Consider the following 25859-nt stretch of genomic DNA (forward strand, 5'->3'; position numbering starts at 1 on the left):
TTAAAGCGGTTTCCCTGCTACTTAGTATTTATTCTTCTCTTCTCCCTCCTTATTTGATGAAGTAATTAACGAAAGAGCTTACAATTTATTTAGTGTACTTTTTCAGTGCATGACTACATTTTCTCTACTTTCTGCTGAGTAGCTCATTGTCCATTCCCATTTCGGGATCCTTTTGCTCAAACGGCTGAAAAATCTCTCTAATATCATTATGTAAAGGAAACAGCTTTGCAGCTTCCTTGAAGTAACATATGTACATTTACATTTGCAACACTAAAAACACTGAAAGAACAGATGCCAGAGTCTGTAATTTATCCTACGGATTCCCCACCCCTGTCAATGAATGGAGATACTTAGCCACCCCAATGCTATACGAATTTTCTGTATGTTTTATATTTGACTTAGTGCAGAGGCTGACTTACATTTCGCTTCCAAAGTTTTACCGGAATAGTTTGCGGCTTATTTGTATATGGAATCGTGACCCTGATGATGGAATGAGATGATTTCATGCCTACAAGGTGAAAAACCAAGATAGAGGCCATATCCAAGACGGCCACCAAAGCATACGCCTTGCTAATAACTTTTCACTTGCAAAGCTTTATCGGAGCTGTTATCTGTACTTGGATTGGGACCCTGATGATGGAATGAGACTCAAGTACTTATACCAAACAAATGACAGTAAACGCGCGTTCGCTAAGTACTGAGTAAATCCGTATCAAATCAGCCAATCACAGTTGCTGACAGTTTGTTTCTTTATTATTGCACAAAGTTGTACTATATTTAGAGAGGAGAAAACAAGCATCTATTCATTTCTTAAATGTTTATTTTTCTCTCTCTCTCTCCCTTTCATGGGCGACCATTTTGTATACATGCGTAAGTATATTTTGAACTTTACAAAGGTTTGCGGTAAACGCTGTAGCTCCGGTATTTTTGAAGATATTAATTAAAAAAAAAAACAAACAAAAAAAAACAAACAAAAAAAAAAAAAAGAGAGAGAGTGGTGCACACTTAAACCCAATATACTACAAATAGCTTTAAAGCACTGTTGAAACAGGTGTTTTTATACACCTATGTTTCCTTTTTTGGTACCGAAAGGTATACAACACTACGTCCTACACCTAATTAGTAAGGAAGTTAGACGAGGGAAACAACAACTAAGTCCATTAACGTATAGAGGTAAAGAACACAATAAAATTGCTCTCCTGTAAACTTAGATATATGTGACATAGTGTCCTATACGTCCGTATACAAATCATAGCTTCTTAGGATACGAATCGCGAACAAAAATCCAAAACAGAGCTAATATAATCAGCCTCAGCAGTTCTGCTCTGATATACAATCTGATGGAAGAAATTTTGCAAATGGGGCCTGCCATGCAGGTGTAAGAAAATGAAACGAAATCTTTGAGTTTTACGTCCCACGGTTATGCCGGTTAGGCTAAAGGAGACGGTGATGATGAGTAATGAATGAAATGGTGGAATGAAGAAAGTGGGAGGAAACGGGAGAACCCCGAGAAAACCCACGCACACGGTGTTTGTTGCCATGCAGGCACGCACACGGTGTTTGTTGCCATGCAGGTGTGTAAAGTGTTTGTTTTGCTAAAAGATTATAAAGAGTTACACTTCAGCTCATAGGAAACTGAAACCTCTCTTAATACTTTTAGCTTTATTTAATGGATGATTATATGATGCTATTGAAGATGTTATTGTTAAATGTGCTGGACATGACAAGGCAAGTTGAATATTAGATTTTTTCTTAAACATGTAATGACGAAAAATTCTTTAAGAGTGAATTATTAATTTAATCTTATAGCTAAACGTGTTATAAATGTCCCCTTGAATCCTTATTCCTTCTAGGGAAATGAAATGAAATCTTTGAGTTTCACGTCCCACGATTATGGCGGTTAGGCTAAAAGAGACAATGATGATGAAATAATAAATGAAATAGTAGAATAAAGAAAGTGGGAGAACCCCTAGAAAACCCACGAACACGGTGTTTGTCCACCACAAAGTTCACTTGACACGAGCTGTGATTGAACCAGGAACCCTAAACACCAGAGGTGAACACTCTACCACTAAGCCACCGCGGCTCTTTCATTCCTTGTAGTTACGCACTATGAAGACAATTATACAAAATAAAATTCACCCTTAAATGGATGATCACTGGCACATTTACACTGTATACAAAGGCAAAAAATTGTAACAAAACAGCAATAGTGGGGATTCTGACACTACAATTTAAATAAAATGCACTTACCCATAAGCGCAGCAAACCGTTTGTAAGTTCGGGGAATCCTCGTCTGGGGATGAACTTCAATTAAGACATTTTTCGCTGTGTGGATGTAAACCTAGAAGAGGAATTACCGTAGAACTTCGTCAATACATTTCTTCACTGAAAAATGATACAGTATAACAACATAAAACTACATGTTATTTTCCAAACTTTTGTTTAACCTTCAAGTAAAACAGAGAGCGTTTTCCATAAGCCTATTTTTACTTTAACCTTTACAACTTGATAAAAATTTACAAAATTGTACGAAACATCGCCAGATATCAAGATATGTTCACATATAAATCTTTCTAAAGTCTCGTTGTCGTCCTTGACGAAGGAAACTAGGGTTCCATTTCCAGTTCTAATCATGAACTATTTACATTAAATTAAATATCAATGTAAATAGTTCATGGACCTACAAAAGGGATTCGTTCGAAGCGGGTTTTGACGTGGGAGACCCGGGTTCTATTTCGGGCGGGAGCACACGTGGTTCGGTTTCCATCTTAAGTTGCAGGCCCACGTCTCATATAGCCTCGCTGCTGAAAGGGACGGTAATTAAAAATGAAATGAAACCTTTAAGTTTTACGTCCCACGGTTATGCTCGTTAGCAGGGTTGGCAAAAACCATTTTGGTTTTTTCAGCAGGGTTGGCAAAAACCATGGTTTTTATTGAAAAAAAAAAACAAAAAAACGTTTTTTTTGTTTAAACCCGGTTCTTTTGGTTTAAATAATTTACTCTATGTATTTATATTAGATATGGACAGAAATTAGTTTGTTTCGCCTTAGTGTTATTATGCAACAACAAGGTTATGCTGGAAGGGGTCACATAAGCTTAAAGCGGAATCCAAACCGCTTCTCGACTTACATCGAAGAGAAATTGTCCATTTGGACACGAATCCGGACTAATTGGTCACAAATGCGATTGCCGACTCACTTACGAAGGACTCCTGATAAAAATACGTTGTACTGATCTTTACATAGGCGTACTTCTTAATATAATTGTCAAGAGTCATTTCAAAAGGACAAAAAGATAAACAGTTACACAAGTAGAATTATATATAAATCGGGAAACTCCCACCTTAGCCATTGGGAAAATCCTGTTATTACTTTAAATGTATGTGTATGTAAAATTTTAAGGTCAACGTATCATAATCACTACGCTAAAACTGAGGTATTAAATTACAAATTTGATATGTAGATATAATTCAATAAAATTAAAACAAAGTCATATTCAAGTTGATGTTGGAAGCTACGTAGGCAGTTGATAAATTTTGTCAATTTCTATCAATAAGAGGCAAGCTTGGCTTCTTTATAAAACAGGCATTCATTTAAGCAGAAATATATAATTTGGTTTCATTTCGTATGTTTAGGCTTAACATTCTTATGAAATACCAAGGTTATCACGGAGAAGACTTTCGCTTAAAGGGACACCTCGAACCGTTACTTGGTTCACACTTGAAAGATGGGATGTGGTTCGACCGAGAATTGAACACGGGACCCCTTGATTAAAAGATGAAAAGTAGATAAACGTAATGCGGATGGTTTGATATGTGGAAACGTCACCATTACGTTCACACGATTTAAAGAATTTTTCGTTTTTCTTTCTTCTTTGTTTCTTTTTTTTTTTTTTTTGTTGTTGTTGTTGTTTAAACCAGTTTTTTTTTTTTTTTTTTTTTTTTTTTTTTTTTTTTTTTTTTAAACAGCTGGTTTAAAGCAAGGTTTAGACCATGGTTTAAACCAGCCAACCCTGCTGGTTAGGCTAAAGAAGACGGTAATGATGACACGGCGTTTGTCCACCATAAAGTTCACTTGGCGAGAGCTGGGATTGAACCAGGGACCTCACGCACCAGAGGTGAACGCTCTACCACTGAGCCACCGCGGCTCCAGGGACGTTAATTGAAAATCAAATAAAATCCCAGTGTGGCATGAATGGAAGTACGATCTTTCTTGTTTTGGAAGTAAGATTTTTTGTCTGTCACAAAACTGTTGCAAGAAGCTACGATAAACTTCACGTTCATTGTTGATTCAGAGAACAATGGACCCACTATAGGTGTCCCTGAAACTGCACACCAAACACTAATATTTAGGTCATGGAGGGATATTTCGTGCAGGATGTGTGGGTTATCAGCATATCAGTGTCGCATATTTTGCGCATTCACGTAGCCCAACAAATGGAATCACTTCGTCGGACATATAATACAGCAGAGGGTCCAAACGTCCGTCCGTAATCACTGTCAGTAACAAATTACACTACGCAACTGTTTTATGTGTGTCCGGTTTCTTCACTTCCTGGACACATGTTACTCAGTATAGTGTCAGTTTCAGAAACTTCAGCACCTGCTAACACGTTGTGCATGACACGTCGACCTGTTGGAATAATTTCCGAGTAGATTTTTGCACGTTTCGTGTTATCTGCTGCTCAGTATCACGACCTCCGCTGTTCAGAGACAACATTTGGTTGCTGCCTACTCACATTAGCTACAGACCCGATTTGACGCCATTTCTACACCAGGTTCTGAATATAGCATTTCGCAAGTGGTTTAAGTTCCTGTGTGCCTGGCAGTGAAAGCCTCTTGTGTGGTCTTAATTGACCCAGCCCGCGCATATTCTTCCACTATCACAATTTGCTGCTGCACGGGAAACCTTTTCGACGCGACTTGTATAACAAAACTGAACAAGAAGGGAATTCCGGCTAAATAACTGCTAACTGGACGGCACACCGGCGCCAGGCAGCATAAAACACAATTATTTGTTCATCTTTGGTATTACTCAGTGAGGCTACTTATGTGGGCCATCCTGTAGTAAGTAGTATCCGAGGCGACTAGGTGTGGATTCGGGTATGTAACACAACACACAGTGCTGGTGCAAAATGGAAGAACCTAACTGATTTTCAGAGGTAAATTGTAGGTGAGTTTAATTAAAGCAAGTGTATTCCAGACTAACAGTATGAAGATTAACAATGTCCACAGTGATGACGACATGCATAACTCATGGCAGAACGTAATCAAACAATGGGGTGGGCCGAAAAATTTCAATTTTTTTTCCAAGTCGTAATACCACGGAAAAGTTGCGAATTGAGAAGACTAAAAAAGGAGTTTAAAAAAGAAAAAAAGGAAGAAAAAGAAATAAAATCGGTTTATATCTTTCGGTCACGCATGTGCTCTAAAATTTGCCGAAATTTGGGAAAATCCACATTTTTACGATAATTTTTTATCTTACTTGTCACTATTTAACTGTAATAGCTCTACTCAAACCGATAATGGTTTTCAAAAAAGAATTGCTCACATCGGTCAAGGTATTCTGCTCACGCAATGGCTGTCAAGTCTAAGAAATTCAGGCGCTCGTTGTAACTCGCTCCACCTACGACGCTCCACCTACTCATAAATCAGATTCCAAAGTACCTTCAGCTAAGAATGAGTGAAAACTGAGATGTTCAATTGTTCAACATGAGCTTGGTCTTACGACTCTTCACACAAACACTAACTTTTGTGAATAAAAAATCTGCTTATAAATATTATTAATGGTCTAAAATAATTTTTTAAACTTGTATTCAATAAAGGAAAAAAGCATTGTATAGCTTTTTAACCCTGAATTGTGATCTAACTTTATTTGTAAATTTTGTTTCAAACTTTCATTAATTTTGAAGGCAAGTGAGCGACCGCAAGATGTTGATGGATTTAAACAATATTTGAACACTATTTTCTATAGTTCTAATACATAAGAATTTGAGCCAATACATTCGGGAAGAGGCTAATTTAAAAATGTTAAAAATCAGAATATACAATCACCTCAACATCTGCTGTTGGGTTGCGAAAACAATATATGTCCAGAATATAAAACACTGACCGCTAGTAATTGGAAGAAAGTAATACAGGCTGATAAATCATATTTCCCCTTGTTTCCGACAATAGGTCGGGTTTATGTTTGGCGGGGACCTAAAGAGGCCTATGGTTCGGACGGTCTACTTCCCACCGTTAAACATAGCGCGCCTCTGTATTGGTGTGAGTTACGTGGTATTCAGTTCGTCCTACTGTAACCTTCACAGGACGAATTACTGTCAGTAATTAAGTGGACAGTTTGAGTAGTCACAAACAACAATGCGCTAATACCCACAGGAGAGAAGACCTGTTCAAGTGTGGTTTGAAAAACAAGAGGATGAAATTCAACATATTACCTAGCCTGTTCAAGGTCTAGACATGAACACTACTGAACATCTGGGGTTACTCTAATAAAACAAAATAAAGAGTTTGTTTGTGTGTCTGTCTGTGTGCGCTTGGGGACCAGACGAGTGGACCGAGAGTTACCAAATTTTGGTCACGGGTACCTTGGTCCAGGTCCCAGACCAAGGCGAAACGTTTTTGTCAAAATTCGAACCAGGGGGTCACGGGAAGGGGGGAAGGCGTTTACCGCGACATGTAAAAGTAATAGAAAATTACCGATATAATTAGTGTCAAATTGATAGATTTCGCGGTCGCTGAGATGAATGGTCATACTTCCACAGGCGTTGACTTTCAAATACAGCCTCATCGACTGGGAGCCACAGGCGTTTTTTTTTTTTTCTTTCTTCAAAATTCGGTCTAGAAGGTCTCAGGGGACGTTTACCGGAATATGTAAAAGTAGTGGAGAATGACCGATAATTTTTCCCTCGTTTTTCGGTTTGTTTATATAGATATTTTATCTGACCCATGCGAAGAATGGGTATTTCAGCTTGTTTTAAATATAAGCGAGTTTGGCGCAGATTTTCTCTTCCACTGTCATCGCTTCTGCACCTGAGTGTTGTACTACACGAATAGTACTCCCTTATTCCTCTGGAAATGATTCACAAGTACTACTAGGGCTCTCCCGTAACTATATTGTTAGTGTATGCGTTTTCTGTGCGGAAGACTCGGGTTCGATACCCGGTGAGAACTTTGTGATTCGGATTCCATATTCAGCTGCAAGTCCAAGTCTCGCATAGCCTCGGTGTTGAAAGGGACGCTAAACTCTAAACCAACTAACTAACTAACCAACAAGTACTACAGGTTGTAAGATTGTCCTGCGACAAATAAAAAGGTTGGTCGGACTTCGTTAACGACGCTTCAATCATTTTGACAGTTACCGCATTCCAAGATAAATTGGACTCGCACGCTGTATCAGGAAATTTGTTGAAGAAATAAATTAAACTCTGGTACACAGTTACAAAGATCATGTGAAGTTTCAATTTCGTCCGATAGATCTTAACCGTTAGATAGAGGATGCTTACTGGCATTTAAAGGCGCGATATGTAACTTCTAGCACCTTTGTTTCAATAGTAGAAATGGGATACAATTAGCCATCGTTAAAGTTTCTGTTACCCGTGAAGATGTTAACGGATTAATTCCACTAACAAACCCGGGTGACATAATCGCTCCAGCTACCCACTGCGAAAAACACAATTCAAGAATTCGCTTTAGTTCAAGAGTTATCGTGACGAATAACGGTCGTATGTACCTACTAACAGTAGAATCTTATCAATCTCACTGTGGGATCATAATAGGTAAAACTATAGGATATATTGGGGCACCCTTGTCATTATCTGTTCAAGTGACAGACGAGGAACACCAACGTCCCCGCTGACCAGAAGAAGGTATGAACATTATGTAACGTCTCTATCGACATCATTTTCGGCTGGACAAATTTTCTCTCTTAGCTTGCCTGGAGTTCTGTGGTTTTCCGGCCCGCCTAGCTTGCCTGGAACTCTGCGGAACATTAACCCCTCTTTGCTTGCCTAGACCACTGAGAATTCCTTAACCACCTCCACATATACAAAATGGAAAAAGGAAAGAACCGCCTTTTTATACACCACATCCTCTATAGGTGTGAATTCTCTAACACACAAAGAGTGAAAAAGTAACTGATTGGATCGGAACTCGAACCCTGGACCTCCGTCATACCGTGCTGATGTGTATGCATTAACCACTATGTCACCCAGTCCGCTTCCCAAAACAGCCATCCACTCTCTCCCTCTTGAGGTCTGTGTTCTCATCTTGGACCAAGATTCCAAGGGAGAGTCGAAAGCTTAGAAGCCTAAAGAAAGCCAGGAATTACAGAAATCTGTAAGTAGAATTATTTTACTGGACTGAAAAATTTAAAGACGTTAACTCTCTTAACTGTGGGTTCTGTTAGGGAGAAAGCGTTACCGTTACAAATAATAAGCTTTGGCTTTACAGTTAGACTAGCCTTTTGCTAGCTGGGAGCTTCGCCCCAAATCCCCGCGTTTACTCGCCCTACAGCCTCACATCTCTTCAACCACAATTTTTACCAAATTTCACGTTTATTTTCGTATTTCAACTATCTATAAGATAAGATTTTGTATCACCAGAAAACGCCCATTTAAATAACACGGGGATCTTTTCATCCCTAATTTAGACCCCTTAGAAACTAAAAATATTCACTTTTGGCAATTTTCCTGTAAATTAGTCCTGGAAGGTTATAATCACGCCAAATTTCAACTTTTCACGTCAACCAGAACCACCCGTTATTTCATGTTAGTTCATGTAGTTTTATATATGGTTAGGATAGGATAATATTTTTTATTACAGTGATATAGGTTATCATAGATATGTTGGTTTGGGAATAATTCAACGAAATCGCAACTCATGAAGATATTAGGGTAGAGATGTCTGGGAGGAAGTGTAATGCGAGAAATTAGGGATTGAACATGAGTTTAAAATACTTAAGGAAGAATTAATTAGAGAAACAATGATATCGTCCATTTTTTTGCCGAAATTATTTACTTTCAAGCTTCTTCGTTTATAAATTAAAATTACATTTCAGGATGATATTTAATGAATTAATATGTTTAAAAAAAAACATATTTACTGACATACTTTTATAATTACATAAGTCAATTAATTTTTAGCAATTAAGGATATTTGTATGATAAAAAATATATTGTAATAACGGAATTTGGCTGAGAACAAATAATAAATTATTAATATCATCGAATTACTATTATATTTGAGCTGGCAAATATTTTATTGTTTATGAGAATTAAGTTTATAAGTCTTTTCTAGAGATATTAAAATTTAATAAGTCTTGTTCCTTTCTCGCATTTGTTTACTAGTGGTGGAAATTTAAGTAACGTTGAGCAGCATAAAATAATTATACTGTTTGCAATGAAACATTTGTTTTTGGACTCCTGATAGCCTTGTTTAATTACGCCGTTTTAATGGAAATACATTAGAATCAATATTTTTTATTTTCACATGAAATTCAGTCTGTTTCTTCCGTTTTCCTCCCGCTGTCGAAGAACCACGTACTCCGCCCTGTGTTTGACTTCTAAATTAAGGGAAAAAAATGTAAGCTATAGAGATTTTTTTAAAATTATGAACATGCTAATATCATATATATATGAGCTAGAAGGGGCTTAGTGGTTAGCTTTCTTGTTTTGGATGTGGAAAACCTATGTTCGACTCCTGGTGAACTGCACGCTCAGATTTTATGCAGCGTCGATGTTGAAAAGGGATGTAAAACTTCAGACAAGAAAGAAAATATAAAAATGCACTACCGGTATATCAAAAATAAATTTTAAAAAAAAATAATAAAAAAAAATCTCGGACTTACCTGCAGTAAACCTGCTCTGTTAAGTGGACTATCCATAAGCATCAGAAGACACTGATGAGTTATATCTGGACGAGCAGATCCTCGGTCCCGGTTATTCTTCACTAAAATGTTGCTATGATCGTCAGAGTTCATTAACTCAAAATGATTACCCACCTGAAATATACATCTATGTCTAAATAATATGTGTAAAACACAAATTTAATACGCGGTACATGCCACCACATTAAATATAATCATTTTCCTTAATTGAACCATAAATGTAATGTGATAGTGTAGATATGTTATTAAATATTTACAAGGGTTGTTACATAAATTCTAAAGTTAATCAAGAAATGTTAGAATTAGACACTAATACTTTTAGCCCGTATTCATTGAATCTTGCTATGATCATACCAGATTTTGTATTAATAATGAATTTTATTCTGTTGTTACAGGTCCAGAAAGACAGAAGAGTGAACAAAGTGTGACCAAATGGAGAAATTGAAGCGAGAGCTTTTATTGAATATCTCCACAAGAAAGGTTTAAAACCGCAGGAGATCCACGCCGACACGGTTGCTACTTTATGTGATAGTGCGCCTCCATATGCCACGGTGAAGAAATGGGCAGCCAAATTTAAGAGGGAAAGAATCTCCATTGAAGATGACACTCGATCAAGAAGGGCCATGAAACTACTAACTCACGTGAACATTGACAAAGTGCACAAAATCATCATGAATAAAAGGCGAATGACAATTAGGAAGATTGCTGAGACAGTGGACTTATCTATTATAAGCGTTAACCGAATTATCACCCAGCATATGGGAATGAGAAGGGTTTCCGTGAGATGAGTGCCAAAACTTTTGACACTTGATCAAAAGCCCACAAAACGCAACTTTTCAAGGGACAATCTTCATCTCTTCCGACAAATACAGAAGACTTTCGCACTCGATTCATAGCAGTAAATGCGATCTGGGTCCACCATTACCAACCAGAGTCGAAATGAATTTCCAAGCAGTGGAAATACCCTTCATCCCCTCCTCCGAAGAAGGCAAAGTCAGTGCCCTAAGCTGGAAAAGTGATGGCTACAATGTTTCTAAGATTCAGAAGGGATAGCGATGGTGAATTATCTTCCAAAGGGGCGAACAGTGACTGAGAAGTACTACACAGGCCTTCTACGACAGCTACATGATATTATTCGGCAAAAGCCTCCTGGGAAACTGATAGCAAGAGTGCTTCTCCATCAAGACAAAGCCGTAGACACAGATCAGTCATCGCAAAGGAAGCAATTCACGATTGCGGCTGCGGATTGGTTCCCCACGCACCTTATTCGCCTGATTTGGCACCTTCTGACTTTCATCTCTTTCCAAAGCTCAAAAAGAAGTTGGAAGATACTCATTTTTATACTGATGATAACGTCATGCATGCTGTAGATGAAAGTCGCCTTCGACAAACCATTTTTTACCAGTGGCATTACCGCATTTGAGTATCGATGGGCAAAATGTGTTGACTTGTCAGGGGACTATGTTGAACAGTAACATCACCCATAAACACTCTGCTGCTCCGTTCATAGGTAGGCTTAGAATTTTTGTAACAACCCTCGTACAAGAAATATGTGCTTCTCAGTTAGAAGTATGTGTGTCATTAATAGGAATATCTGTGTCACGTTAGACAACGATAGATAGCATATGCTACTTTTATTTTCAGACATACTGTACATAAGTAAATAAATGATCTGTACCAACATAATAAAAGCTATCAAAAAATTATTAGTGATAACAAACGACATATACTTTAAGCATCATAAAAAATTGTTTTCGTTGATAACTAAGCACGAGTATTTTACCTCGGACATTTCATTTTGTTCAACGTGTCACTTATTAATTCAGACATGTTTCAATCTTTGCACAATGTTAAAGTTGTTAACGCTTAAGTAAAATTTTGTGCTATATATCTCATTGACTGTAGCATGTACTACTTCGTAATTTTGGTACAAGTTTTAAATATTTGTCTGCAGATGTAACACTCTTCACCTGCTAGAGAAACAGGTCATAAGGTCGAAGTAATTACGTGAAATAACCGAAAAAGTATTAGCGAAATGGAAGATGCTAACATTAAGCAAGCAGAACACAGACGGTGAATATAACTCAGAAGCCCCCGGCGTGCAAAGTGTGGGAAATAGCCTTTATTGCCAGGCTACTTGCACACCAAATTTCATTCAGATCCATCCAGTAGTTACAGAGAAATAAAGTACGATACACACACACATACACCTGGAGTAAAAGTATAGATCCACGTGTACTTATGACGGGGTTCTAGTAATTGACTATTTTTTTCTCTTTCCTTCTCTATAGAGTGTAAATTAACTACTACAAAACTGCTCCTGTACCTGTTTGGATCAATAATCAGTCCAATTCTCGAATAGGTTTAACTTTCTCGAGTCCTAGCAGAAGTAAGAAAACCATATGGAACCACTTACATATACAGGGTGGCACACGAAATGTCATACTATTTGTTTTGTTAGTTGCACATATAGGCCCTATTTATCATTAAAATATTACAAAATTAGTGCAGAATTAATTGTATGAGCACGGAAATTTAGTTCAATGTAGCATGTGTTCAATGTGATCATCATTTTGTTTCACAACTTCTTGCAAGCGAATCTTTACATTTGTCATAACCTTCATGCACAAGTCTTTTGAAATTAGACGGCACAACTGCATGATGAGAGCCCTGAGTTGAGCTGCACTTGCACGCTTTCTTCCGAAGACATTTTTCTTTCAAACAGTCCTACAAGAAAAAAATCACATGGATTGATGTCAGGGCTATGCGGGGGCCACTGTCTCCCACTTTGGTGACGCTCAGGAAACAGACGTGACATTACCCGCTCTTCAAACATGTCATACAGGTAATCAAGAACAACATTTGCAGTGTGTAGGCGGGCTCCGTCTTGCATGAACCATTAAATTTGTAACGGGAGACCTATTGCAGACTTTCCAATGCTAATGTAAAAAATATAGAAATCACGACGAAAAAATATAGGAGGTTTCGTGAAGCTGTGAAAAAGGAAATTTCAATTATTCAATACGTAGGAATAAATAAATAAATTAAAAAAAAAAAAAAAAAAACAATGGAAATTACACTAATTGCTATATGTCCAAGTTAAAGAAATACGACGACTTAATTTCCATATCAGTAAGAAAAGTGAATAAAGATACGAATTATTTGAGTCCACTTTGGCTCGGACACATTTATACATAAATAGATACCAAAGATACTTCTTATTTCATTAAATGACCCCCCCCCAAAAAAAAAACAAATAGGTATTTCGATGAATTTTATCAATAGTAAACATTATTAAAACGAAACAATATTTAGAATTTTTCATTGATTGCAATTGCATAACAATAATAATAAACTATAAAAAGAAACAAAGTTGCTTTTGCAGTATATTCTCAGAGTAATGAATGGGGAATTTAGGTCTGAATATAATACGAATAATATGCGCGGAAGTGACACACGATAACCCACAAATGTGTGTTCATCAAGATTTTACGAACACTTTTCGCTTTTTGGTTTAAACCAGTCTGTTTTTTTAAACCAGCTGGTTTAAACCAGCCAACCCTGTTGTTGAGTGAAGAACACTATGACAAACCTGTAAGGAAAGGACATGATTAACATTTTCATAACCAAATACAAATTCTGTACTGTACACAGGTAAACAGACTTCAATGGATCATTCTAAGTGCAAATAGTGAAACAAGTAGTGAGAAGTAAAATACCAAACAAGATAAATCTTCTCTAGAATACACTTTACACCTTAAAAATAAACGGACATAGTTCGAACTGTTAAATGTTAAATACGTCCTAGTCTTTTGTGGACACTTGGAGTGTTTCGTTATTGTAAGATTAAAAAGCTTCATGTTTCAGTGATTTCTTACAGTTTGCGGAACAAATTGATTAGAATATTCTATATAACAAAGCTTCATTGGAATATCCACGAGGGGTAGTGTACTCTTGTCAGAGAGTTTTTTGACAGTTTTGTGATTTTGCTATTTTTATATACAAATATATCATTAATAACTTTAACATATGACCTAAGTCATTTTCGGATGGAAAAATTTACAAGAGAGAGTTTACTTTTGGGAATGAGTTTTCTTTGGACGAAATTTTCCGAAAACGCCTTACGGTTTTGTTCGTGTTTTTAACGAGAAAATGTTTCATTAACAACTGCAGCATAATATGATTTAGTTTAAGAACTGGAGTCAGAAAGTATAGCGTGATGCCGTGTATCTATCATTCTAACATCACTTAATAAAGAAACATGAATGCCCCGTAGATTACCAATTAAGAAAAAAAAAAAAAAAAAAAAAAAAGAAACTTCATTGAAATTTTATAAGCTTTTTTAAAAAATCAAGTGCAAGTGATTTGAATAAAATAATCGATTTAATTAAATAAAATAAAAAAAACAGGATGGATTGATTTAAATCAGTCTTATTTAAATCACGATTTAAATCACTTGATTTTTTAAATAAAAATTGTTGATTTAAATCAAATTCCGAAATAAATTAATTTGGAGTGAAAAAAAGTAAAATCCCGTTTCTGTTCTCTTATTTCGATTGTGGAAGTTAATAATCATAATACAATGAGGCTCAAACGTACAGTATGGTATGAAAACAAGTGTCATGCAGAAGATGATTAGGGAAAATCCCGTTTTGAACAAGTAACGGGGGAAACCTGCTTTCTTCTCTTCGTAACATAGAGTTTTTAAATCGTTAACTACTGCAACGGAGAGATCACTATGGACATTTAAGACGAAGATTATTTTGTGTCCATGTCTATTTGTTTGTTTCCAGATAATAGGGGCTTGATCCCCTCTGAAACAAAACAAAACAAAACAAAACAAAAACTAAAACTTTAGGCGAAATTTATGTACTAAATACATAGAAGTTCCTCGGGGATCGTAATACGGCAAATTTTGGATGCGTTAAAATATCGAATAATACTTTTGATAAAGTGAATACTTTCAAATATCTAGGATCAATATTAACAGACGAAAACGATATTTACGAAGAAATTAAATGTCGACTAAAAGCACGGAATTCGTGTTATTATTCGGTTCAAAATCTCTTGTCGTCGCGATTTCTGTCGAGGAATTTGAAACTTAAAATATGTAAAACGATAATCATACCTGTAGTTCTGTATGATTGAGAAACATGGTCACTTACTCTGAGGGAAGAATATAGACTGAAAGTATTTGAGAACAAGATCCTGAGACGAATAGTCGGACCCAAGAGGAACGGGAATGGGGAATGGCGGAAACTTCATAACGAGGAACTACATAATTTAGACGGTTTACCAAACATTGGTAGGGTCATAAAGTCTAGGAGGCTCAAGTGGGCATGTTATGTACCCAGAATGGAAGTAAGCAGGATCGCTTTAAAAGTTTTAACTGGAAATCCAATCTGAAAGCGATCATTAGGAAGACCTAGATGCAGATGGGTGGACAATATTAAGATGGATCTCGCAGAAATAGGAATACAAAGTACAGGGCTCATAGCGAGTCACTTTTTTGGGAGGTAAAGGTCATTTTTTTCATGTGATTTATGTTTTGCATTGGCAGTTTTCTAAGAAAAGTATTATAAAAATAAGTGGAACAAGAGAGAAATTTATTACTCATCTGAAAACTTCAGTACTTGCTGTCATGTACAGCTCTGGTGCCACATGTGAACCAAGTCAGTTTCATTCTGACTTCAGCCTATATTCTTTCTAATGCACAAAGGTGGTTGGTGGATGTTTATGCTCTTAAGGTAGGTTTGAGAGCCCTTCTGTGTCTATTCTTTCTTCTATCGTAATGTTTAGTAGTTTTAGTTTTCTCTTGTAATAGCTAACGCTCCGATCCACGTTGTGTGTGTGTGTTTGTGAGGTTCATCATGTTCGCCTTGTATTTATGCTTTCAGTATATTATTCTTAGGGTAGGTGATGAATTTTAATATTTAAATTTTGTCATCTCAAGTGCAAAACTTTTCAAGGATATCACAGAACTGCTTTAGGAGGAGGAGTACTTTGTGTATGTTCTGTTCTCTAAACTTCAAACTGTTACCAAGGTTTTGTTGTTGCGATTTGTGAAGAAAAAAGTTGTTACATCTTTGACTGAACTGGACGAAAGTGCTGTAAGTGAGGAAAATCCGTTACCTGTTGGTGAAGTGGAGAGTGGAGAAGCAAGGTTAGCATTGAGGAGCTGGAAGGAAAAGGATGTGTTTAGTTTAAAGAAAAATGTAAAGTCTCACTACGTGGCAGTATATAAATACAGTGAAAACCATTGAAATTTCTCTAGAACTTAAAAATATTTGTCTTATCCGGAAAATATGAAGTCTTCTGAGAATGTCACGTATATTACAAATCTGGTAAAACTTCTTCCACTCAACATTGACTTGGATTTACTGAGTCACAACTGATGGTTATTTCAGCTTGAGAATTTCTCAGGAAGTCTTTGCAGTTGCCGAATAGATAATTCTGGAGTAATTTTATCAAGATTCCTACAGTGCCAATGGTGGTGAAAGTTTGTCTCTAAGTCATGGCAGTGCCGATGTGAAACGCGAGTTTTCACTGTCACGTTCTCTTATGTTACTTTTTTTTTTTTTTTTTTTTATGAGATTTTGGTCACTTTTCAACTATTTACAAGAGACCAGACCACTATAAGCCCTGAAAGTAGAAACTGGATCCAGTTGGCTAAGAATAGAAGTCAGTGGAGAGCGTTTGTGATCGCGGCATTGAACCTCCGGGTTCCACAGGCCATAGAGTTTGTTAGTTAATTTCAGGGTGGAAAAAAATCATGATTTTTTTTAAAAAAAATCATTTTTGTTGATTTTTTTGATTTAAATCGATTTTTTTGATTTAAATCAAATCTTTCTCCTCGTAAATTACAAGTCGCGAACTCAAGAAAAAGCATTAGGAATTAGTATTAAATGCTAATTATGCCATTTAAGTGAAAGTATTAGGATTGAATTTTGAAAATGAAATGAAATGAAATCTTTGAGTTTTACGTCCCACGGTTATGCCGGTTAGGCTAAAGAAGACGGTGATGATGAGAGATGAGTGAAATGGTGGAATGAAGAAAGTGGGAGGAAACGGGAGAACCCCGAGAAAACCCACGAGCGCGGTGTTTGTCCACCACAAAGTTCACTTGGCGGAGGCTGGGATCGAACCCGGGACCCCAAGCACCAGAGGTGAACGCTCTACCACTGAGCCACCGCGCCCCCCGGGATTGAATTTTGAATTAATCCCCAATTGTTAACCTCTGTTAATCCCAATCATTGTTTCTTAACCCTTTTAAATTATGGCTTTTTTAAAAAGGAAAATTATAGACTTTCAGTCAAGATGCTACATCATCCCTATTTATCCTAGGATCATGGTTCATACCTCATTCTCTTCAGAATAGAACAGCTTTTGAAACGGTAACATTCAGATTTCCCTATCATGCCCCTGAAGCGGGAAATTTTGAGAGAGAATGTTTTTTTCCTGACTTTTTTTTTCAAATTTTGATCCCCTCTGAACTCCCTTGTGTTAACGCACATTCCTCAAAATGAACTGGGAAACACTAAGGAGTGTACTAAATGTGTGTATAAAATTTCAAGCTATCTTGAATAGTAAGGACGGGGAAAATATTTAACAATGAGCTAAGAACATCCCCACAATGCCCCAGATAACACGCATGTAATATAGAAATTTTCTCAGACATCTCTATTTATCCTAGGGTCGTGATTTGTATATTATTCTCTTCAGAATAAAGATGGTTTTCAATCGTATCATTCAAATGTCTCCATCATGTATCTGGGGCGGAAAAATCAAGAAAAAAGAGATTTTCTGTTAAAAAATATCCTTTTTTCCTATTACCCCTCTGGACCAACCCCCTGTTTTAAGGTACAGATCTGAAACACTAAAAAATACTAAAAGGTGCATTGAATAAATGTGCAAAATTTCAATCTGCTAGATGCAAAAGTAAGCCCGCGAAAAATATCCCCCACATCCCCAGATTCCCTTATAAAACAGGATCTCAGGCAACAGTTCCGTGAAACATCCTTATTTATCCTAGGATCATGGTTTGTACGTCATTCTCTTCAGAATAGAACAGCGTTTCAAATGGTACCATTCATATGTCTCCATCTGAATCGCGGTTTTTTTTTTTTTTTTTTTTTTTTTTACATTTTTCCTTTGGACCTCCCTGTTTTCACGCAGAGATCTAAAAACATCTGAAAAATACTAAGGGGTGCACTGAACGAGTGTACAAAATTTTAGTCTTTTGAATGCAAAATGTAAGCCTACCGAAAAATAATAATAGGCATTAAAAAAAATATTTTTTTAAAAAAATTTATGATGTCATCACACACTATGTCTCGACGCAGAAAGGCGTGAAAGCATATGTAACATATTCTACAGTGCCTTCAGTCTTGGAAAAGAAAACGAAGTAAAAATGTTCATTGGTACTTTTTTAATCGAATAATGAAGATTCGATTTTTAATAGGATAAAAATATGTAATATAATTTAAAAGGTTAAGCATTAAGGAAAAAGTATAGCAACATTTATCAAAATGTCACTTTTTTTTCACAAAAGTTACTGATATTTGGTAGGGGCATATTTTTAAAAAAAATTAGAACTAGCTTGAGGCACGAAATACATTAATTTCACCTAAAGTTATAAATCTTTAAAAAAAATCGGAGACGGGATAGGACCCCTCTATATACGCCCTATTATCTGGGAATAAACAAGCAGACGCGTACGCGAAAGAATTTTCGTCTCAAATGTCGATGGTGATTGTCCCGTTGGAATAGTTAACGATTTAAAAACCCAAACTCATTGTTACGGAGAAAAGAAAGCAGTATTGCTCCGTTACACGTTCAAGACGGGATTTTCCCTAATCATCCTGTGCATGACACTTGTTTTTATACTATGCTGTACATACTGTACATTTGAGTCTCATTGTATTATAATTATTAACTTCCGTAACCGAAATAATACACCAGAAACGGGATTTTACTTATTTTCACTTTAAATTATTTTATTTCGGAATTTGATTTAAATCAGCGATTTTTATTTAAAAAATCAAGTGATTTAAATCTTGATTTAAATCAGACTGATTTAAATCAATCCACCCTGGTTAATTTTAGCAGAAATTTATGTACTTTATATGTATTTCGTGCCGCTAGCTAGTTTCGATTTTTTTAAAATATGCCCCTGCCAAATATCAGAAACTGTCGTGAAAAGAAATGTGTCATGGTGATAAACGTTGCTCAACCTTTTTTCCTTAATGCTTAAGAAACATTGTTTGGGAATGAAATAGGTTAACGATTGGGGACTAATTCAAAAGTAAACCCCAATACTTTCACTTAAATGGCGTAATTAACATTTAATACTAATTCCTCATGTATTTTCTTCAGTTCGCGATTTGTATTATACGAGAAAGATTTGATTTAAATCAAAAAATCAACAAATATGTTTTTTTAAAAAAAAACATCTTTCCCACCTTGCAAAAAAAAAAAAAAAATCGTGATATTCTTTCAACCCTAGTGCAAACTGATGTACCCGGAAATGATAATAGGATGTGTTATCCTATTATCCGTAATTATTTCACCACGAAATTCACTTATAGTGCCTTAGAAGTTGCTTCTCAGGCTAGAATTGCATTCATCTGTGCAGATTCACTTTACGAGAGCTTCTCTTTATGGATATAAATACGTGGGAACGTACGCCATAAAAACGACTGTGCAAAAAACATAAACCAACTATTGATAGATGGCCACAAAAAAAAGCAAGAATGCTATTTAACAGACTCAGGGCAAGAGCGGAGCAGAGAGGCTCGTGCGTGGGTGCATCCGTAGGGAATAGGCGCTTTAGAGACGAAAGGAATGCACATAAATGAGGAAGTGCAACAAACAATTTATATCACACTTACTCATTTTAAGCCCACAATAGCCCTTGCACTGTTTTGACAATAGTAACATTACACTTGCATAAACATTAAAGACAGGTTTCGTGCATTATGCAGAAATGCTCCAATGTGGAAAGTAATATCCTAAGCAACCCTATTTCATACGAACTCACTCATTTCATTAACGACTAGGTCCCTCGCGTCAAGCTCTGCAGTTTGGAGCAGGATAAACAAATCTACGGTTTTATATATATATATATATATATATATATATATATATATATATATTGAAACTAATTTAACCTAATATAACATATTTCGTGTTTATTCGAGCAGACGGTTCTACCAAAATAGAAAACTGGCTGAACTGCCGCAAATGGGATCATGGATGTCTTCAACGTTGTATTACTACTTATCTGTTCTTACTTTCATATATCTTACTCACAATTACCCTGGTTTCATTTCAGGCCTTCACTATTCACTGTTAATCACAATTCTTTTTTTTTATGCTTCCTTTGCTCTTTCCTACGCCCTATGCATCTATATAGTATTACTGCGTAAAACTAGTACCTTCGAGCCTGTTAAGTGTAGCAAACTACGCACTACTCAGAAACTACTAAAGCAATGAAACCTTACCTTCTCACTGCGATATAGCTTCGAAAAGGATACTAAAAATTCGTGAATCATATCAACCTTCATCATTGCGTGTTTAAACAGATATTTTGCCGAACATCCATCGAAGTGTTCCGTCTTTTGCCCTGTGTGGGGACGTAATTACAAACTATTCTCCGTATTGACTCAATCGACTGCGTATGCACTTTTACAGGGGTGTTTGGGGATGCAGTCCTCTATCAATGACAGATTACTAGGACATTAAAAGTTACAAAATGCAGAGAAAATACTTCTTTCCTGCGTGCAAAGCATTCAATGGGCGAACACTTACAATCGTGATTCTTTTTTTTTTTCAGCGCCACATGCACTCCTACTGCCTTAGAAAATATTTCATATAGCAGAAGTCACATTAATAGCTTCAGATTGACTTCACGAGGGTTGAATGTAAATACCGTAAATACAGTGTACGGATGTATGGACTAAGAACAACAGTGAATTAACCACAAAGTTGCTGGTGCTAGGTTGCCACTAAAATGCACGAATGCTATCGAACCGACTTAGAGCAGGAGCGCAGCAGGGAGTCACCGCCGTAGTTAGCAGGCGTGTCAGTGACGGTGCAAGCACGTCCCCCTAACATGTGATATCAACCAACATTTTGCGTAATTTGGTACATTTATTTCAAATGGAAATTACCTCTAACTAGATGCCGCTTTACACTTATGTATTCCCTTTCATTACCGCTTCATACACATCCTTTCTTACTTAACAACATAGTGCGTTTGAAACATTATCATATTATGCTCTACCGACTGTTCACCTCATATCGCATCAATCCACAAACACACAGTCCAGATTTGAACGGTTTTCTCACTTATTAATCAACCTGCACTGATGACAATTAAATTTTTCCTTACCCGCACGCTGACATTCTGTAAGTTCCGTACTTCGGGGCTATTATCTGCGGCAGTTAATCCAGAAAATTTTGAGGTAAAATAAGATGTGAAACATTTTTCTGAAGGAATGAGAATTTGAATATAAGTAATTACTTTCAGTGAATAGCATAATGAAATGAATTTTGACTGATACTGAAAGTACTGTATGTGTAAGAGTGCACTTGCAATATCCTCCTTTATGCGTACACACCCGTCGCTGACGCGCCAGTTCCCTACGAACTGACCTCCTCGCTGCCTTTCGCCTTCCCTGCTGCGCTCCTGCCCTGACTTGGTTAGATAGCATTCATGTTTTTCTGTGGCCATCTAGCACAAGTTGGTACGTGTTTTACGCACTGTAGTTTTTATGCCATACGTCGACATTGTATTTATCCTGAGCCCTCCTGAAATCAATATGCAAGTAGAAATGCCATAACTTAATATATTTCTACTTACTACTCTACACGCACTGGAATCTACATACATTTCCGAAGGTGTGAGCGAGAACTTAAGCCAACAATTGTAACCTTCATGAATTCTTAGATTTTCAGGCAATTTGTAGCGTAAAACATACTAGCTCACATGTAATTAACTAACTCTGTGGCCTATGGAATTCAGAGATTCAGTACCGCGTTGACAAAAGCTCTCAACTAATTACCGTAAGGAAACTATCCCGTCTGTTTTCCTAATGACTCAAAACAAGGCCTATGTTTAGCAAAAGGGGTCCAGCTCTTTTCTCCAAAAAATGTTACAAATTTGGTAATTTCTGTTCACATTCGGTTAGTTTACGGTAGGTTGGTTAGTTTAGCTTATGTTACATTAGTGTAGGTTTCCCGCATAATTTTCCAAAATATGATAGAATTTCGCTTATTTCTACTAATATTAGGTGCAGGTTAGCTTAGGTTAGGTTAGAATTGGTTACGTTATGTTACGTCTAAGTACTTGCATTATTCATTTCTCCTGTAAATTTTGTGTTTTTTACGTGCTTCTGGACCCCTTGCACTAAACATACTCCCAAAAGAAATACGAACATAACTTTTTTAAAAAATAAATGGGTTAAATTCCAAAGTTGGGCGTCCGTTTCCAGCGAAATTTTTAAAATTTACAGGAAAGATATGGATAATTTGATCGTTTGTGTGCTTGATAATATATAAGAGTCTCGAAAAATCTGTTTATTTGTTATATATAAGCGGTTATAAACATGGGACTATACGGCTAGCGGAGGGAACTACTTGGCGCAAGGTAACCGAACAGTTGCATTGTGGGAAAGAAACGAGCATTTATGTTATCAACATGGCGAATGTACAAGGGCAATGAACTAGCAGTCTTAATATTTTGAAGCAATACGTTGATAACGAGCAAAATCTTTTAAAAGTTTGTGAAGAGCACGGATTAATGAACCTATTAATAAATTGCAGAAAGTGTGGAAAGGAGATAACAGCGAAAAAACTTGACGAAAGCGGACGCCCAACTTCGGAATAAATGCCAAATAAATAATAACACTTACTTTAACAGTCTCTAATTGAGCATTTTCTAAAATTACAATTAAACGCTTCTCCTGGTTACGCTGATGTGAAACTGTTGCAAGATGTTTTGGAGCTAGATCGTATTCCTCATCGTCCTCCTTTCTAAATTTCCTCTTCTTGTCCATTTTTTGATTTGATTATATTAGTGAATAATAGTAGTAGTTTCCTTTTCAATTTTATAGAAAAGTTCACTTGCACTAGCCACTGTCGTTACCTGTCGCCCTTTGATCCTTAGAATGTTTCTATTTTGATTAAAATGCACTTTTCCTTACATCCACACTCATACAGATATTATTCATTCATTAGGCAATTATTAAGCTTGTAATATTACTTTGAACAGTTTAAAACTATAAATGCATCGAAACACATGTTCAAACACGACGTAAACAACAGTGTAAATGTAAATCGAAAAACAGAAGAAGAACAATATTCTTCTTCTCGGAATAGCTTCTCATTCTTCTTTTTCTCCTTCACTAATATTATATGAAAAGTGGCCACATTCCATAGTAGTATGTAGGTCTACTTTTTCAAATTTGCGTTCTATTTTGCGATAGTAGGAAAATGAGTTAAAATTACTTATTATATCATTTGCGTTGCGATGCAATTTTAAAAAAGTTTTGCAATGACAGATATGGTTCCTTACTCCGAACTAAACATAGCAAAAATCTTGGAACTTATTGAAACGTAAAACATAAAAAGAAAACTTATAAGTGCAGTCTCAAAATAGGTAATCAAATTTAAAAATACATATGTAATTCACTTGGATGGTTTTAGGTTATTATCTAAGACATACTGCACTTTTATTTCCTTGGCGCATGGGCAAATAATTGCGTAAAGATTGACAATACATCTCCAAACTCATTTCCCATTATGACAATTATTGCTACAGTAAACATTACACTAATGTATAGTATACTCAGTTACAAGAGTCCTTTCCATTTGGTAAAATTTATTTTGAGAATAACTGTGCTATGGCTGGAACTTACAGGACAATATATTCTTTTTAATTTACTAAAAACTGTAATCAAATGTTCTTCCATTATGAAGTTACATACGAAACTTATTCCATCAAATGGAACATTTGTCGCTGACTGTACAAGTACACTAGAATAGAGTAAGGTAGACTTAGGCTAGGTTAGTAGAATATATTAGCTTAGTAAGGTAGAGTAGGTTATGTTGGGTTACAGGCGTATAAACTTAAATTAGAGTAGGTTAGCTTAGTAAAGTAAAGCAAACTATGTTAGGTTATATTAGTAGGGTAGGTTACGTTAGCAAGATATGGAGGTTAGGTTGGGGTAGTCGGGTGCGTTAGGTTAGGTTAGTAGACGAGGTTAAGTTTTTGCAATGATACGAATTTCTACAGCACTTGTAATTGTTTCATACCAGTAACGCTACAGTTTCACATGTAAAATACAGCTTCCTATATTGTTCAGACATAATCCACTGCCGGAAAGTAATATGTAATACAGTTCTCTTCATATGTACATGCTCAGTTTCGCCGTGCTTTAGCACTTTTCATTGTTTGAGGCAGGTAACGCTATAATTTTAAGCATAAAATACAATTTACTACACTGTGCTGAGACACTCTGCCGACGAAAATTAATATCTAATGCAGTCCTCTTTTATATGCAGTTACTCATTTTAACAGTAAAATTACCATTTTAATGACTGACTCTCAATCTGCACCCAGTTACAACTGTTATGCTTATTATTGTAAACTAAAACACTGATTTTACTATACTTTTGGGTAAACTGTGAACTTTAAATTTTGCAAAATGTTTTACATTCTGAAGACCAGCTCTCGAGTAATTAAAGATGAAATCAAAATCTTACAAAATCCAGTTTTTGAATACAAATGATGAATAGATTTAAAGTACCAGAAAACAAATTAATCCAGAGCTAAAATGTAACAAATATTGATTTGCATTTATTACAATCGTTTTTAAACTCTGGTGTGGCACTCTGCTCTTGAGATTTTACATCCTTGTGCTACGGAGTCTTTACAAAATCAAGTTCAAGTAGTCACACGATATGTCATTTGGGAAGAATATGTCTCTCCTCTGCAGGGGCACACCCACAGGAGAGGTCCACAGGGTCCGGACTCCCCCGAAATAAAACCTTCAACATACTTTTATATTCTTTCTCATTAAATCTCTACCCGCCTTATGCAGAGTTATTTGAACGCATGATTAACGTCATACTAAAAGCCTGACTACAGCAGTAAACATATTTTAGTCAAATTCTTTAGTATGGCACTAATCACGCTTCAGAACGACTCTGCATAAAGCCCAACTTTTTTACCAGACAAATGATCGATGTATCATAAAGATTTGATCTGACCCTTCGTCTGTACTCTTTGTCTATATATAAAAACAATCTAGTTGTGTCATTTTCTTCTGAAAATATAGGTGGTAGTAGTTTACAATTACTTATCGCCTTTTTGGGTGCAAAATAATATCTGCTCAAAACTACATACACACGTAGCGATTTATAGAATTGGACCCGCTCCACAAACCTTGTATACCTCCCAACAAACATTTCTGGGTGAGAGTCTGCTCGTCTGCATAAACCACAATTATTAAGAACAAGGAATACCTAGTGCTAATTGTGATAGAAGATGAAAGAGGCACTTTTCATCAAGAGATATAACTGTTTTTCATTGACAATGGTAAAACAAAGAATAATGATATGGTAATGATTTACTTTCCGAGGATGAAGTTATTTCCAATCATTACATACATTCAACGTATATATGAACTCATCTTGACAGGATTGATACCGAAATTGGACGCTTCCGGTAGAAAGAAATTTGTATTTCTGTCATATTATTACATTATCATTAATATTGTTTGTTTTTATTGTTAAGCATTTTTGTTCTAGTGTAAAGTTACATGAAACAGACCTGTAATTTAAGATGGAACAAAAACTGGTCAGATAAGAGTTTGGTCCACATTTTTATCTCAAAGGCATAATTTATATAAATTCCTATTGTCAAACTGAAGTCAACAATGGTAAAGTGCCGATCGAAAATTTCAA

At 36.1% G+C, this 25859-nt stretch overlaps 1 protein-coding gene across 1 annotated transcript in view; it reads right to left on the minus strand.

The window, feature by feature from the left end:
* The window catches only part of LOC145674446 (ribosomal RNA small subunit methyltransferase NEP1-like), a 104136-nt gene extending 80903 nt beyond the window's left edge, over positions 1–23233 (minus strand). The window contains exons 1-3 of the mRNA XM_081744511.1: positions 22805–23233; positions 9852–10004; positions 2254–2344 (exon numbers count right to left, since the gene is read on the minus strand). Coding sequence (XP_081600637.1) covers positions 2254–2344; positions 9852–10004; positions 22805–22948 — 388 coding nt within the window. The 5' untranslated portion in view covers positions 22949–23233. The remainder of the gene's footprint in view (positions 1–2253; positions 2345–9851; positions 10005–22804) is intronic.
* Positions 23234–25859: the final 2626 nt, after the last annotated feature.

This window comes from Thermobia domestica, chromosome 17 (genome assembly GCF_964235325.1).
Source record: "Thermobia domestica chromosome 17, izTheDome1.hap1.1, whole genome shotgun sequence".
Taxonomy (NCBI): domain Eukaryota; kingdom Metazoa; phylum Arthropoda; class Insecta; order Zygentoma; family Lepismatidae; genus Thermobia; species Thermobia domestica.